This window comes from Ranitomeya imitator, chromosome 1 (genome assembly GCF_032444005.1).
Source record: "Ranitomeya imitator isolate aRanImi1 chromosome 1, aRanImi1.pri, whole genome shotgun sequence".
NCBI lineage: Eukaryota > Metazoa > Chordata > Amphibia > Anura > Dendrobatidae > Ranitomeya > Ranitomeya imitator.
This window is the reverse complement of record NC_091282.1, coordinates 849,584,511-849,598,942: the sequence shown is the minus strand read 5'-3', so window position 1 is coordinate 849,598,942 and position 14,432 is coordinate 849,584,511. Positions and strand designations below refer to the sequence as shown.

Sequence of the window (14,432 nt, the reverse complement as noted above, 5' to 3'; positions counted from 1 at the left end):
GGCCTTAAAACAACCGAAAAAAAAAATAACAGCTGAAAATGAAGCTATTGTCTGGCCTGGTCGGTAAGGAGCTGAGGAGCGCACTGAGGGCACAGTGCACACAGCGAAGCCGGCGGAGTCTACAAGAAAATGGCCGCCGCGGAGCGAGTTATTGAAGACACAGTGATCGCTTGCTGGATTCACCACTTTCACCGCTGTTAAACCGGGGCCGTGAAGGCTGTGACGTCACTGACGTGTATTCCGTGCGACGGGGAGACGCCTGAGGAGCAATAATGTCGGAGCGGAAAGTTCTCAATGTAAGTTTGTGGCCGGTCTGTACTGCGCAGCCGCCGAACACAGGCGTCCTACCCCACATTAGTACAGACCATTAGAGGGGCTCTATGGGTCCTCATCACAGGGGCATGTCTCCGTGGAAATAAGGGTCTTGTGAAATGAGCAGCCCCCCACTGAATCCCAGCAGTGGCCCCTGAGCCCCTCTACCTGCTTCATGTTGGTTATGGAGAAACTGTTCCCACAGTGGTGTGGTTTCCACGTAGATTTCCTCAGGTGAAAATCTCCCACGTAGCGCCTGAGTGGGTCATTGACCGAGGCAACTCCTCAGCAGACCACCGGCAGCTGACATTTGGGGTCACCACGGATTCCTGCATATACATGTCGGGGTTTGCAGCTGAATTCTGGTGTAGGACAGTTACAATTGGAGCAACATGTTCTCCGGTCCCTCACTGGAGTATATTTCTGGCGTACGGAGGCCGAATGATGCGCTAATTCATTAAGAATCGCACACTTAAAGGGGTTGTCCAGTTACCACGTGTGTGCACCTTCCCTCGTCTATTCTTTGCCCTCGTTCTGGGGTGTACGGCCACTTTATGTTTCAGTCTATACACGGTGTCCCCTATTCACCGGTGGGAACCTTTATCCCTCTTAATAAAATCAGTGGCCCAACCACCGCTCCATTTACTGTCCAGGGGGCTGCTGGGAAAAGCCAAGCACAGCATTCAGTAGCCCTATAGGGAATGTGTTGGGTCATTTTTAAAGGAGAATGTGTTTTTTTCTTTTTACTGGGCTAGTATTGGGGGTGTCTGATAGACACCTCTTCATTACTAACACCAGGGCTTGATGTCCGCCGTGATTTTGGACAATTCACAGCTGCCATCAACCCCACATACCATTACCACGATTGCCACCACACCAGGGCAATCGAGAAGAGTCAAGGCGAAGTGCCAGAACTGGTGCATGTAATGTGATGTTCCACTTCTGGGGCGGCTGCGGGCTGGTATTTTTAGGCTCGGAAGGGCCCAACAACCAGGGATCTTCCCAGCCTGATAATATAAATCCCCAGCTGTCTGCTTTACCTTGGCAGGTTATCTAAAATAGGGGGGGGCCCATGTCTTTTCGTTAAATTATTTATTGTGTTAAACCAGCCCAAACAGCCATCACTGCCACATGAAAAGCAAGTTGTGTGTGTTTCTTATTTACTTGCATTGGTGAGTCTCAGCTGTTTTACGCGGCCATACGCAGCATACTGCAATTTTTGATTCCAGCTGAGGAAAAACTCACAGATGAACACTGCCTTATTGAATAACAGTAGTGGGAACGCAATACTTTTATTTATATATAGATATATATATATATATATATATATCTATATATATATATATATATACGGTATATATATATATATATCAAAATTGGAACAGCATCACGTATTACCGCAGTTGTCGTACAGCGCTTTCCCAACCAATGTTCAAATGGCTTCCAATAATAGAGATAAAAAATGGAAAACAGCACAAAAATGAAAGAAAAACGGGCTTTAGTGCTTGAACAGCGTGGCAACGTTTCGGATATGGTATCCTTTCTCAAGGCTTGAGAAAGGATACCATATCCGAAACGTTGCCACGCTGTTCAGGCATTAAAGCCCGTTTTTCTTTCATTTTTGTGCTGTTTTCCTTTTTTTTTTTCTATCTATCTATCTATCTATCTATCTATCTATCTATCTATCTATCTATCTATCTATCTATCTATCTATCTATCTATCTATCTCTCATATTGCACTCAATGTATCTATACGCAAGTGTGAGCCAACCCTTACTTGTATTATCTGTCTAATGGATGAGTTATGGCACCTGTACAGACATGGCTTTTAAGAAAACGGCTGTATTTTTGGCATTTTTTTTTTTGCGACAAAATTTCACGGTATCCATCTATTGGCCGTAAGTCAGTAGGGAAGTATGAACACTACAGTGAGTTACTTTTGTGGTGTTTTTTTGTCTTGCTTTCTTTGGTGTTTAAGATCACCTGTTCTTTTCAGAAGTCGACATGCGCTAGGTTTGCCTTTTTTTTTTTTTTTCTTCATATGTTTTACCAAAGGCTTCTCTATTTGAGGGCCGTATCTCCACCAATGGCTGAAACCAGTTTCAGGGCACTTTTGGGATGACTACCAGTCAAATACAGCAATCACATTTCACTTATTATTATGAAGTACTGGAGGTAATGGATGTAAGAGAACGGTCACCCATAATATGCCGACCAGCCATGTTGTGGCTAGCAGCCATCTTGGACAATGTCTACACAATTAGAGTTGAGTCTTTCCCCAGAATGAAGGTATAAAAGGACATCGGTAAGTATGGATGGAGGCCAGCAAGACCTACCTGCGTGCTTCAGCTATCTGGTCTTCTGTATCTGCTGCTTCATATGGGAATTGTCTGCAGTGTCTTCTCCAACTTTGTAAAGCTCTCAGGACCTTCTAGCAATAGAAAATTACTACATTTTGCTTTTTTTCCACTTTTAGAAATACTATCCACCAGATTTTGACCCATCTAAAATCCCTAAACTAAAGCTTCCTAAAGACCGTCAGTATGTGGTACGTCTGATGGCCCCGTTCAACATGAGGTAAGCCTTCATAACGGTTGGTGTTTGTGGCCAGGTAAGAATGTAAGCTTTTCACCCACTACAGAGGGAACGTTGCATCTGTAATCTGCCGTTTTCTTCTCTAGTGCTGCCCCTATTGCAGTTGTGCCCTGGCCCTTTGTCACTACCTAGTGTGATACACCCTAGAGGGCTCCATGATTGTATTGTCAATGTCTATTTCCTACTAAATCTTATGTAAAGTAACACTAGGCATAAATTCTATGTACTGCCAACTATACCCTCCTCAGGATATACCATGGTCACAAGGATACATTCACATGGATTTGTTGCTGAAAACTTTCACTGCAATTCTGATACATGGGGCAAATCTGCCCAAATTGGGCCGCTTTTGTTTGAAGAGTCTTGTATTATACTCGGCTTCCACCATCTTCTCCGGGATCCAGCACCGTTCTGCTCTTCTTCTCGGTGACATCTCCACACTCCAGACTCTCCGGATCACTTTGTGTGAGCCAGCAGTCTCTTTTACAGTAAAAGCCTCGTACTGACGTTCCATAGACACACTGTAAAAGTCATTTCTGTGTCGCTCAGGGTGCAGCGTGACCTGGAGAGTCTGCAGAGCGGTGACGTCACTGAGAAGAGCAGAACGGTGCTGGATCCCGGAGAAGATGGTGGTAGCTGAGTATATTACAGTCGCACTACACTACATGCGTATACACATTTAATGAAGAAAATATTCATGGGGCTGCTCCTTTAATTATTAATGTAAATGAGCTATTCAGGACTATGGTCGGGACACAGATCTCCCTGAGAATCTGCCATCGGGGCTTATTTTACTCTAGAGGGGCAATACCAGTGCATTGTAAATGCTGCTCTCATTGCAGAGCTGTGAATAAGACAGCTGCACAGAATTTCTGTCACGCTCGGGGCAGGAGCGCCCGCCACCAACAGCCGGTCGGAGTATTGTGGTCCTCAGGTGAGTAGCACAGCAGTCTAACGGACACATCCGCAGGTTCCTCTCTGCACCAGCTGCCATCTCATAGGCAGACAATGGTGTTGCAGCAGAGCTGTGGGAGCTGCAGCTGCTAACGTGTTTGTTATGAGACTCAGTTCAGTTCTGCTGTCTTGTGTTAGTTACATGTCTCACACGGGTAATGCCTCCTTTTATTTATATAAGCTATGGAGGCAGATTCTCAAGTCCTATAAATAATTAGACGTTAGAATACCAAACCATGGTATGCAAAAAAAGAGAAACTCCCTTGAACAGCAATATTTGATCTTTATTATATATATTCCACTAATGTGTGCATCTGACTTTGGTGTATTTCCTGCCTCAGGAGGGTCTTCCTAATAAGACATTTGAGCACTAGCACTGTCTGGGGTGGTGTGGCATCTATACACAAAATTCCAGTATAGAACCTTCATCATTTACTCTGTATTTAATGTATAAATGTGTTTCCATCTTTGCATTAGCTGTGTGCTGGGGGGATATTCATTTTTTGACAGCTTTCAGCTGTTTTACTGCTTCCACCACTTCTAGTTATGGGTTATGCATTTTTGTTGTGTTTTATTGTCTGTTAAATTATATTGAATAAGGATCAAATATTGTTCTTCAAGGGAGTTTCTCACTTTCGGATACTCTCATGCAGATCAGTGTCCGGCCCATTTACATAGAAGAAAAAAAAGTGGATATCTCTGCTATAGGATATTGGCTCACAGATATCAAGGCATCATTTTATTCTTCTTCCTAGGAGGGATGATCCTACTCACGGATTCCATTATAACGTAAAAATCCTCTCCGTACACATGTGAGACAGAGTGTAAAGGGACCCACGGCCTGGTTCACATGATGAGTATTCAGTGCGGTTGTTTTTCTTCCGCGTAATTTCATGCACAAAAAAACACAGCGCCTTACAGTTCTAGCAAAATGTTTGGGATTTCTATAAATCCTATGTGCACTGAGCTTTATTTTATGGTGTGTAAACTGATCTGCGGTGCGATAATTTTTTTTTTTTATTGTTAATATATGTCTGCAACATCTTAATTTCTCTTGCAGTAATTATGCAATTTATTTCAGGATTTACCCCATAGATTTGAATGATATGCAGAAAATCTGCGATTAAAAAACACATACGGTATATGTTTTTAGTTGATGTCTGCAAAAAAATGCATGTAATAACGCAGATGACTTTATCAAGAACGTTTTATCAAAGCCAGTTAACAGGAAGTATCAAAAGCAAAGTATTTTATCAAAAAGAGACAAAAAAGCAGAAAACTAATGCAATAAAAACACGTGGAAAAAAACAGAAATTAACTACCGTAAATTATTTAATAGATGCAAAAATGCTGTGGAAAATCTGCATCACCAAATGCTCATGGTGGGAACACAGCCTTAGTATGACTGGCACATTACCATGTGGTGTTTTTGTAAGTCATAGTCCAGTCAGGCAATATGTCTCCTATGTTTACTAGCCTTGTAATGGCCGCTCTTACCTCAGGATGGGCTTTATTTGCACTGTGTAGCCGTCTTTTACTAGCCACGTATGGTTATTCCATTAGCATTGCATTCAGTACCAGCCTATATATGCAGGCGTAATGTCATGCCATGGACGATTGGGCAGCATTTAGGGAGAAGGGGGTTGGAAGTGACACTTTACCCATTGGCTACATTGCCTCTGCCACGCTCCGTTACCCATGGTATTACCAAAGCAGTTTAGTCCTTATATATAGTGTCTGCTATGTGTAGTTTTATTTCTGTGAGCAGAACCCTGTACCCCAAGTCCCATTCCATGCTATGCTTTGGAAATGAACACTTTTCTCTCTTCTAGGTGTAAAACATGTGGAGAGTACATATATAAAGGAAAAAAGTTTAATGCCAGAAAGGAAACCGTGCAAAATGAGCAATATTTGGGACTCCCCATCTTCCGTTTCTATATCAAATGTACCCGATGCTTAGCTGAAATCACCTTTAAGGTATGGAAGCCACAAGAAAGCCATGTACACAGTCACTGTGATGGATGATGTGAAAATAGCCTATATTGCTATAAACATGCACGGCCTTGCACGATGGTATCTGAAGGTAGTGCCAGTATTGTAGTTGCCCCACTTGTAAGTGCATCCCCAAAAACCGCGAAATGTATCAGGCCGTGCAGTTATAATGATTGGGTGCGGTAATTCTGCTCTGTGGGTACGTTGGCGCTGGTTCAGAGAGGGGTGCCAGCACTAATGAGGAACATTAGCTCAGTTACACCCCAGAGTGCTAATAGACCCCTTTGACTTAGTCCCCTTGTCAGCTTAGGTCTGTGCACTGCATCCGATCCCTCTGACTTAAGGCATTTCCACTCTATGGGCATACAGTGCTATGTGCCATACGGAAAAAAATGTATACCTCTCTGTATCCTTTTTTTTTTGGGTGGGGGTAAAGGGGCACTGTATAGGAAATTGCCTCATCCTGCCCTGTTACACAGTCGGAAGCAGGCTACATTTCTATGGCTGCCACAGTCTGATCTGCTCTTCCACCTGCTCTAGTTGTCTCTTAAGACATGGATGTAGGCGCAGGAGAGTGGCAATAGCAGTCCTGAGTTTGGTCTGGTTTTCATTTTTTACTTTAAGTTGTAACTGTCTCACAACTTGTCGTCCTACTAGACAGATCCAGAAAATACAGACTACGCCATGGAGCATGGAGCTACACGAAACTTCCAAGCGGAAAAGCTAATTGAAGAGGAAGAGAAACGGTTTCAGAAAGAACGTGAAGACGAGGAGCTCAATAATCCCATGAAGGTACTAAAAAACGCTGCTATTGAGCTTAAATGAGTCTTGTAGCATAGACCAGAATGGACCAGTAATAGCAGCTACTTAACTCCTTCATGACCGATGACATATGTTTACATCATATGAGCCCGCATCTTTCCCTGCACTTTATGGCTGATTTAATCAGCCATCAAGCGCCTCTAACAGCCGCGGGTGGATCCAAGATCCACCCACGGCTGTTAGCCAGGTTATTGCTGCTGTCAGTCACTGACTGCGCGTGTTAAGTCCTGCTGACAGGAAGCACGTCATTGATCCTGCCTGTCACCTAACCACAGGGTGCCAATGGGTTGTCATCACAGCCAGGGGTCTGTTGAATACCCTCAGTCCTATCATCACGATACTCCTAGGAAATTATGACTTTTGCTATGCATAACAAAGGCGATTATACAATCGCAGCTCCAAGTCTCTTAAGGGAACTGTTAAACACAGTAAAAAGTTTAAAAAAAAGTTAAAAAAACAAGTTCAAATGGCCCCCCTTTAGCCCAATTAAAAATACAACAACAAAAAAATACACATTTGGGATCGCTGTGTTCAGAAACACCCGATCAATTAAAATGAAAAATATATTAATCCGATCTGTAAACTGTGTAACGAGAAAAAAATCAAAACGCCAGAATTACGTTATTTTGGTCACCGCAACGTTGCAATAAAATGCAATCAAAACATTGTACCTACACCAAAAAGGTATCAATACAAATGTCAGCTCAGGGCGCAAAAAATAAACCTTCACACAATCCCAGATCCCTAAAAATAAGAATGTTACAGTTCTCTGAAAATGGCAATAAAAACAAAAAATTGTTTTTTGGGGGGGTTTTATTACCACTTAAATAACAAAAAACTATACATGTTTGGTACCTTCAAACTCGTATTGACATGGCGAATCATGATGGCAGGTCAGTTTTACCACGTATTGAACATGGTAAATAAACCAAAAAGCCATTATGGAATTGCATTTTTTTTCTTTTTTGCAATTTCACCACACTGAGAATTTTTTTCCCGTTTTCCAGTACACTATATGGTAGAATCAATGGTGTTATTCAAAAGTGTAACTCGCCCTGCAAACAACAAGCCCTTATACAGCTTTATGGCTGGAAAAATACAAAAGGTATCTTAAAGAGTAAAAAACGTAAAACCACACGGGGTAAAGAGGTAAAAGGGCTATTCTCAAGTTTTAAAGAAATCCCCAATTGCTGGGTTTCTGACCACTTGGACACCCACTGACCCCGGCAACTAGGGCTGTGAAGATCCTGTGTGAATGGAGCAGAGGTAAATCTTGTGCACTGCTGCATTCGGTCCCATGGGAGTGCCGAAGACCAGCAGAGCCCAGCATGATCAGTGCAGTATTCCAGAGCTCAGGCTGGGGAATGGATTGTATGAGTGTGGGCAGACATAGCCCAATATGCCCAAACGGCTGCCTGGGTAGTATTAGGACAGGCTTATACTGTAGCTAAACATACCTTCTAATATTTCAGTCCCCATTCACAAAACATTGTAAGTCCTGCCTTTACCCACCTAGGAATACTCCACATGTTGGGATACAGGCTCATACATTAAATTAATAACTATGGTGAAATGGATTTTTTCCTACATTTTTTTTTTTTTTCAAATATATATTTTTTTTAAATTGAAGTGGCTTCAGTTGACATTGATGCAACTTATTACATCATTTGTATTATTCTAATGGTTGCCGCTATTAGTAATATTTTTATTTTTAAATAGAAGATAAATCTTCTATAAAAATACTAGATTTCATAAATGAAGTTCTGATGTACAGGAATCATATAGCGTATGTTTGGTAGCTTTCCTGTGACAATCAGACATCCGCTTTCCTCCGGTAAAAGTAGACTGATTTTTGCCTGTGTCATCCTCTTGATTGTCTTGTGCATGGTTTTTCCTTCAGTTTTTAAAAGCCCGAAAAAGGTAAATTATCTTAACTTTTTCTCCCACTGTCGCTTATCAATGGATGGAGCATGGAAAAAATTTTTTTTTAAAGGATGTCTGTCCTATGACATTCTCCTAATGGATAAGACCACGCAAACTTACAATACTTTGCTTGTTCTAAAAGATTGTTTTTTTCCCCCCTTTGAGATTTCAGAGCTTCCATATCTGTGGCTGTCCCTTAGTAGTTTCATATGTCTTTCTGTATTGACTGCTAATACTAGAAGAGAATTTTTACACAAATTTAATAAAATATCATAAATCAGTGTCCAATTACAAATGGCGATTTGTTGAAAACACTCATTACAAACGTTGGCTTATGCTCTGACATCTGATGTATGCAGTTATAAGTGTGCAGGACCGATTGCTGCCCAAAATACGTACAAATGGCCACAGGTGGCTGTCAGTGTGTGCAGAGCGAGCTGTGTTACTGTGCCAGGGAGTGATTCTAGCGAGCGGTGACTGTAACCCCCCACTACTGCAGGAAGCCGACTAATCTGGACTTACACACTACTTACCTACTATATATGCAGGGGAATGGCGCTCAGAGAGGACACCGGTTCCATTTCAGTAATCCTATAACAATCACTAGCGTATTAGCAGTGCGGTGGAGTCGGTGTCATGGAACTTGAGGAGTCGGAGGTTTGGCTCACAGACTCCACAGCCCTGCGTATTAGTATGAAGAATCCAATAGCGTTAATTCTGAGGCCATGCGCAGACAGTGATCACCCTTTATTTGCCAGCTACTATTGTTTGATTCACGGACGGCTGTTTGCTATTCATGTGTGGCCAAGTGCTTCTCCTGCTGCTGTTTATTTAATTACCATATTTTTGAGGTTATTCTGTAAGGGTATGTGCACACGTATTTTGGAGCTCTGCTGATTTTTCCGCCCCCGGATTTGAGAAATCCGCAGGTAAAAGGCACTGCGTTTTACCTGCGGATTTACCGCGGTTTTTATGTGGATTTTGTGCGGATTCCACCTGCGGTTTACACATGCGGATTCCTATTGTGGAGCAGGTGTAAACCGCTGCGGAATCCGCACAAAGAATTGACAAGCTGCGGAATGTAACCCGCTGCGTTTCCGCGTGTTTTTTTTCTGCAGCATGGGCACTGCGGATTCCATAGGTTTCATTGTACTGTAAACGCATGGAAAACTGCTGTGGATCCACAGCAAAATCCGCAACGTGTGCACATAGCCTAAGACACGCCTAAAAATATACACTAATAAAGCTTCTTTGATGGTGTGAGCTGTTTGGTTAAAAAATACTCAAGTCAATTCTATAGGGAGGGGTAATGGGTTAAAGGGGTCCGGTCTTCAGCGTCTGGGGCCACTCTGTGTGACTGCACACTTGTGAATCCTTACATCATGTGCGCAGTGAGGATTTTCCGGTTGCGGGGGCTTGACCGCAGGTATGTGAATTGCATGCATGTTGTCAAGTACCGACTAGATGCACCGGCCTCACTCAATGCAAGTGTATTGACAGAGGCCGGAAACAGTCTAGTGGGAATGTGGCCGTTAGTATGCAAATCCCATACATGTGCTCACATGACTGCACGTTCCTGGCCCCCGGGAATCATCACAGCACACAGTCTGCAGTCACTTACAGTTTAACAATCAGATCCTTTGTAGCATTAATTCATGTATACAAGTCTACGATGCACACAGCACTACTGCATGTACAGTAGACACAATAAGCCCTGCTGTATGAACCGTATATAAACGCACCACTCTCCGGCACAAACGGCACTGCTGCATGTACAGTAGGCACAATAAGCCCTGGTGTACAGACAGTATATATACACCGCTCTCCAGCACAGTAGGCACAATAAGCCCTGGTGCACAGACAGTATATATACACCGCTCTCCAGCACAGTAGGCACAATAAGCCCTGGTGTACAGACAGTATATATACACCGCTCTCCAGCACAGTAGGCACAATAAGCCCTGGTGTACAGACAGTATATATACACCGCTCTCCAGCACAGTAGGCACAATAAGCCCTGGTGTACAGACAGTATATATACACCGCTCTCCGGCACAGTAGGCACAATAAGCCCTGGTGTATAGACAGTATGTACACACCGCTCTCCAGCACAGTAGGCACAATAAGCCCTGGTGTACAGACAGTATATATACACCGCTCTCCAGCACAGTAGGCACAATAAGCCCTGGTGTACAGACAGTATGTATACACCGCTCTCCAGCACAGTAGGCACAATAAGCCCTGGTGTACAGACAGTATATATACACCGCTCTCCGGCACAGTAGGCACAATAAGCCCTGGTGTACAGACAGTATATATACACCACTCTACGGCACAGTAGGCACAATAAGCCCTGCTGCACAGACAGTATATATACACCGCTCTCCGGCACAGTAGGCACAATAAGCCCTGGTGCACAGACAGTATATATACACCGCTCTCCGGCACAGTAGGCACAATAAGCCCTGCTGCACAGACAGTATATATACACCACTCTACGGCACAGTAGGCACAATAAGCCCTGCTGCACAGACAGTATATATACACACCGCTCTCCAGCACAGTAGGCACAATAAGCCTTGGTGTACAGACAGTATATATACACCACTCTACGGCACAGTAGGCACAATAAGCCCTGCTGCACAGACAGTATATATACACCGCTCTCCGGCACAGTAGGCACAATAAGCCTTGGTGTACAGACAGTATATATACACCACTCTCCGGCACATTAGGCACAATAAGCCCTGGTGCACAGACAGTATATATACACCGCTCTCCGGCACAGTAGGCACAATAAGCCCTGCTGCACAGACAGTATATATACACCGCTCTCCGGCACAGTAGGCACAATAAGCCCTGCTGCACAGACAGTATATATACACCGCTCTCCGGCACAGTAGGCACAATAAGCCCTGGTGTACAGACAGTATATATACACCGCTCTCCAGCACAGTATGCACAATAAGCCCTGCTGCACAGACAGTATATATACACACCGCTCTCCAGCACAGTAGGCACAATAAGCCCTGGTGTACAGACAGTATATATACACCACTCTACGGCACAGTAGGCACAATAAGCCCTGCTGCACAGACAGTATATATACACCGCTCTCCGGCACAGTAGGCACAATAAGCCCTGGTGTACAGACAGTATGTACACACCGCTCTCCAGCACAGTAGGCACAATAAGCCCTGGTGCACAGACAGTATATATACACCGCTCTCCGGCACAGTAGGCACAATAAGCCCTGCTGCACAGACAGTATATATACACCGCTCTCCGGCACAGTAGGCACAATAAGCCCTGGTGCACAGACAGTATATATACACCGCTCTCCGGCACAGTAGGCACAATAAGCCCTGCTGCACAGACAGTATATATACACCGCTCTCCGGCACAGTAGGCACAATAAGCCCTGGTGTACAGACAGTATATATACACCGCTCTCCGGCACAGTAGGCACAATAAGCCCTGGTGTACAGACAGTATATATACACCGCTCTCCGGCACAGTAGGCACAATAAGCCCTGCTGCACAGACAGTATATATACACCACTCTCCGGCACAGTAGGCACAATAAGCCCTGGTGTACAGACAGTATATATACACACCGCTCTCCAGCACAGTATGCACAATAAGCCCTGCTGCACAGACAGTATATATACACACCGCTCTCCAGCACAGTAGGCACAATAAGCCCTGCTGCACAGACAGTATATATACACCACTCTACGGCACAGTAGGCACAATAAGCCCTGGTGTACAGACAGTATATATACACACCGCTCTCCAGCACAGTATGCACAATAAGCCCTGCTGCACAGACAGTATATATACACACCGCTCTCCAGCACAGTAGGCACAATAAGCCCTGGTGTACAGACAGTATATATACACCACTCTACGGCACAGTAGGCACAATAAGCCCTGCTGCACAGACAGTATATATACACCGCTCTCCGGCACAGTAGGCACAATAAGCCCTGGTGTACAGACAGTATGTACACACCGCTCTCCAGCACAGTAGGCACAATAAGCCCTGGTGCACAGACAGTATATATACACCGCTCTCCGGCACAGTAGGCACAATAAGCCCTGGTGCACAGACAGTATATATACACCGCTCTCCAGCACAGTAGGCACAATAAGCCCTGGTGTACAGACAGTATATATACACCGCTCTCCAGCACAGTAGGCACAATAAGCCCTGGTGTACAGACAGTATATATACACCGCTCTCCAGCACAGTAGGCACAATAAGCCCTGCTGCATAGACAGTATATATACACCGCTCTCCGGCACAGTAGGCACAATAAGCCCTGGTGTACAGACAGTATATATACACACCGCTCTCCAGCACAGTAGGCACAATAAGCCCTGGTGTACAGACAGTATATATACACCGCTCTCCAGCACAGTAGGCACAATAAGCCCTGGTGTATAGACAGTATATATACACCACTCTCCGGCACAGTAGGCACAATAAGCCCTGGTGTACAGACAGTATATATACACACCGCTCTCCAGCACAGTAGGCACAATAAGCCCTGCTGCATAGACAATATATATACACCGCTCTCCGGCACAGTAGGCACAATAAGCCCTGGTGTACAGACAGTATATATACACCACTCTACGGCACAGTAGGCACAATAAGCCCTGCTGCACAGACAGTATATATACACCGCTCTCCGGCACAGTAGGCACAATAAGCCCTGGTGTACAGACAGTATATATACACACCGCTCTCCAGCACAGTATGCACAATAAGCCCTGCTGCACAGACAGTATATATACACACCGCTCTCCAGCACAGTAGGCACAATAAGCCCTGGTGTACAGACAGTATATATACACCACTCTACGGCACAGTAGGCACAATAAGACCTGCTGCACAGACAGTATATATACACCGCTCTCCGGCACAGTAGGCACAATAAGCCCTGGTGTACAGACAGTATGTACACACCGCTCTCCAGCACAGTAGGCACAATAAGCCCTGGTGCACAGACAGTATATATACACCGCTCTCCGGCACAGTAGGCACAATAAGCCCTGCTGCACAGACAGTATATATACACCGCTCTCCGGCACAGTAGGCACAATAAGCCCTGGTGCACAGACAGTATATATACACCGCTCTCCGGCACAGTAGGCACAATAAGCCCTGCTGCACAGACAGTATATATACACCGCTCTCCGGCACAGTAGGCACAATAAGCCCTGCTGCACAGACAGTATATATACACCGCTCTCCGGCACAGTAGGCACAATAAGCCCTGGTGTACAGACAGTATATATACACCGCTCTCCGGCACAGTAGGCACAATAAGCCCTGGTGTACAGACAGTATATATACACCGCTCTCCGGCACAGTAGGCACAATAAGCCCTGGTGTACAGACAGTATATATACACCGCTCTCCAGCACAGTAGGCACAATAAGCCCTGCTGCATAGACAGTATATATACACCGCTCTCCGGCACAGTAGGCACAATAAGCCCTGGTGTACAGACAGTATATATACACCACTCTACGGCACAGTAGGCACAATAAGCCCTGCTGCACAGACAGTATATATACACACCGCTCTCCAGCACAGTAGGCACAATAAGCCTTGGTGTACAGACAGTATATATACACCACTCTACGGCACAGTAGGCACAATAAGCCCTGCTGCACAGACAGTATATATACACCGCTCTCCGGCACAGTAGGCACAATAAGCCCTGGTGCACAGACAGTATATATACACCGCTCTCCGGCACAGTAGGCACAATAAGCCCTGCTGCACAGACAGTATATATACACCGCTCTCCGGCACAGTA

General features: G+C 44.6%; 1 protein-coding gene across 1 annotated transcript in view; it reads left to right on the top strand.

The window, feature by feature from the left end:
* The first annotated feature begins 212 nt into the window (after positions 1–212).
* YJU2 (YJU2 splicing factor homolog) overlaps positions 213–14,432 on the top strand; it is a 45,322-nt gene continuing 31,102 nt past the window's right edge. Inside the window, exons 1-4 of the mRNA XM_069741402.1 lie at positions 213–296; positions 2,789–2,889; positions 5,694–5,838; positions 6,511–6,645. Of these exons, the coding sequence (XP_069597503.1) occupies positions 273–296; positions 2,789–2,889; positions 5,694–5,838; positions 6,511–6,645 (405 nt within the window). The 5' untranslated portion in view covers positions 213–272. The remainder of the gene's footprint in view (positions 297–2,788; positions 2,890–5,693; positions 5,839–6,510; positions 6,646–14,432) is intronic.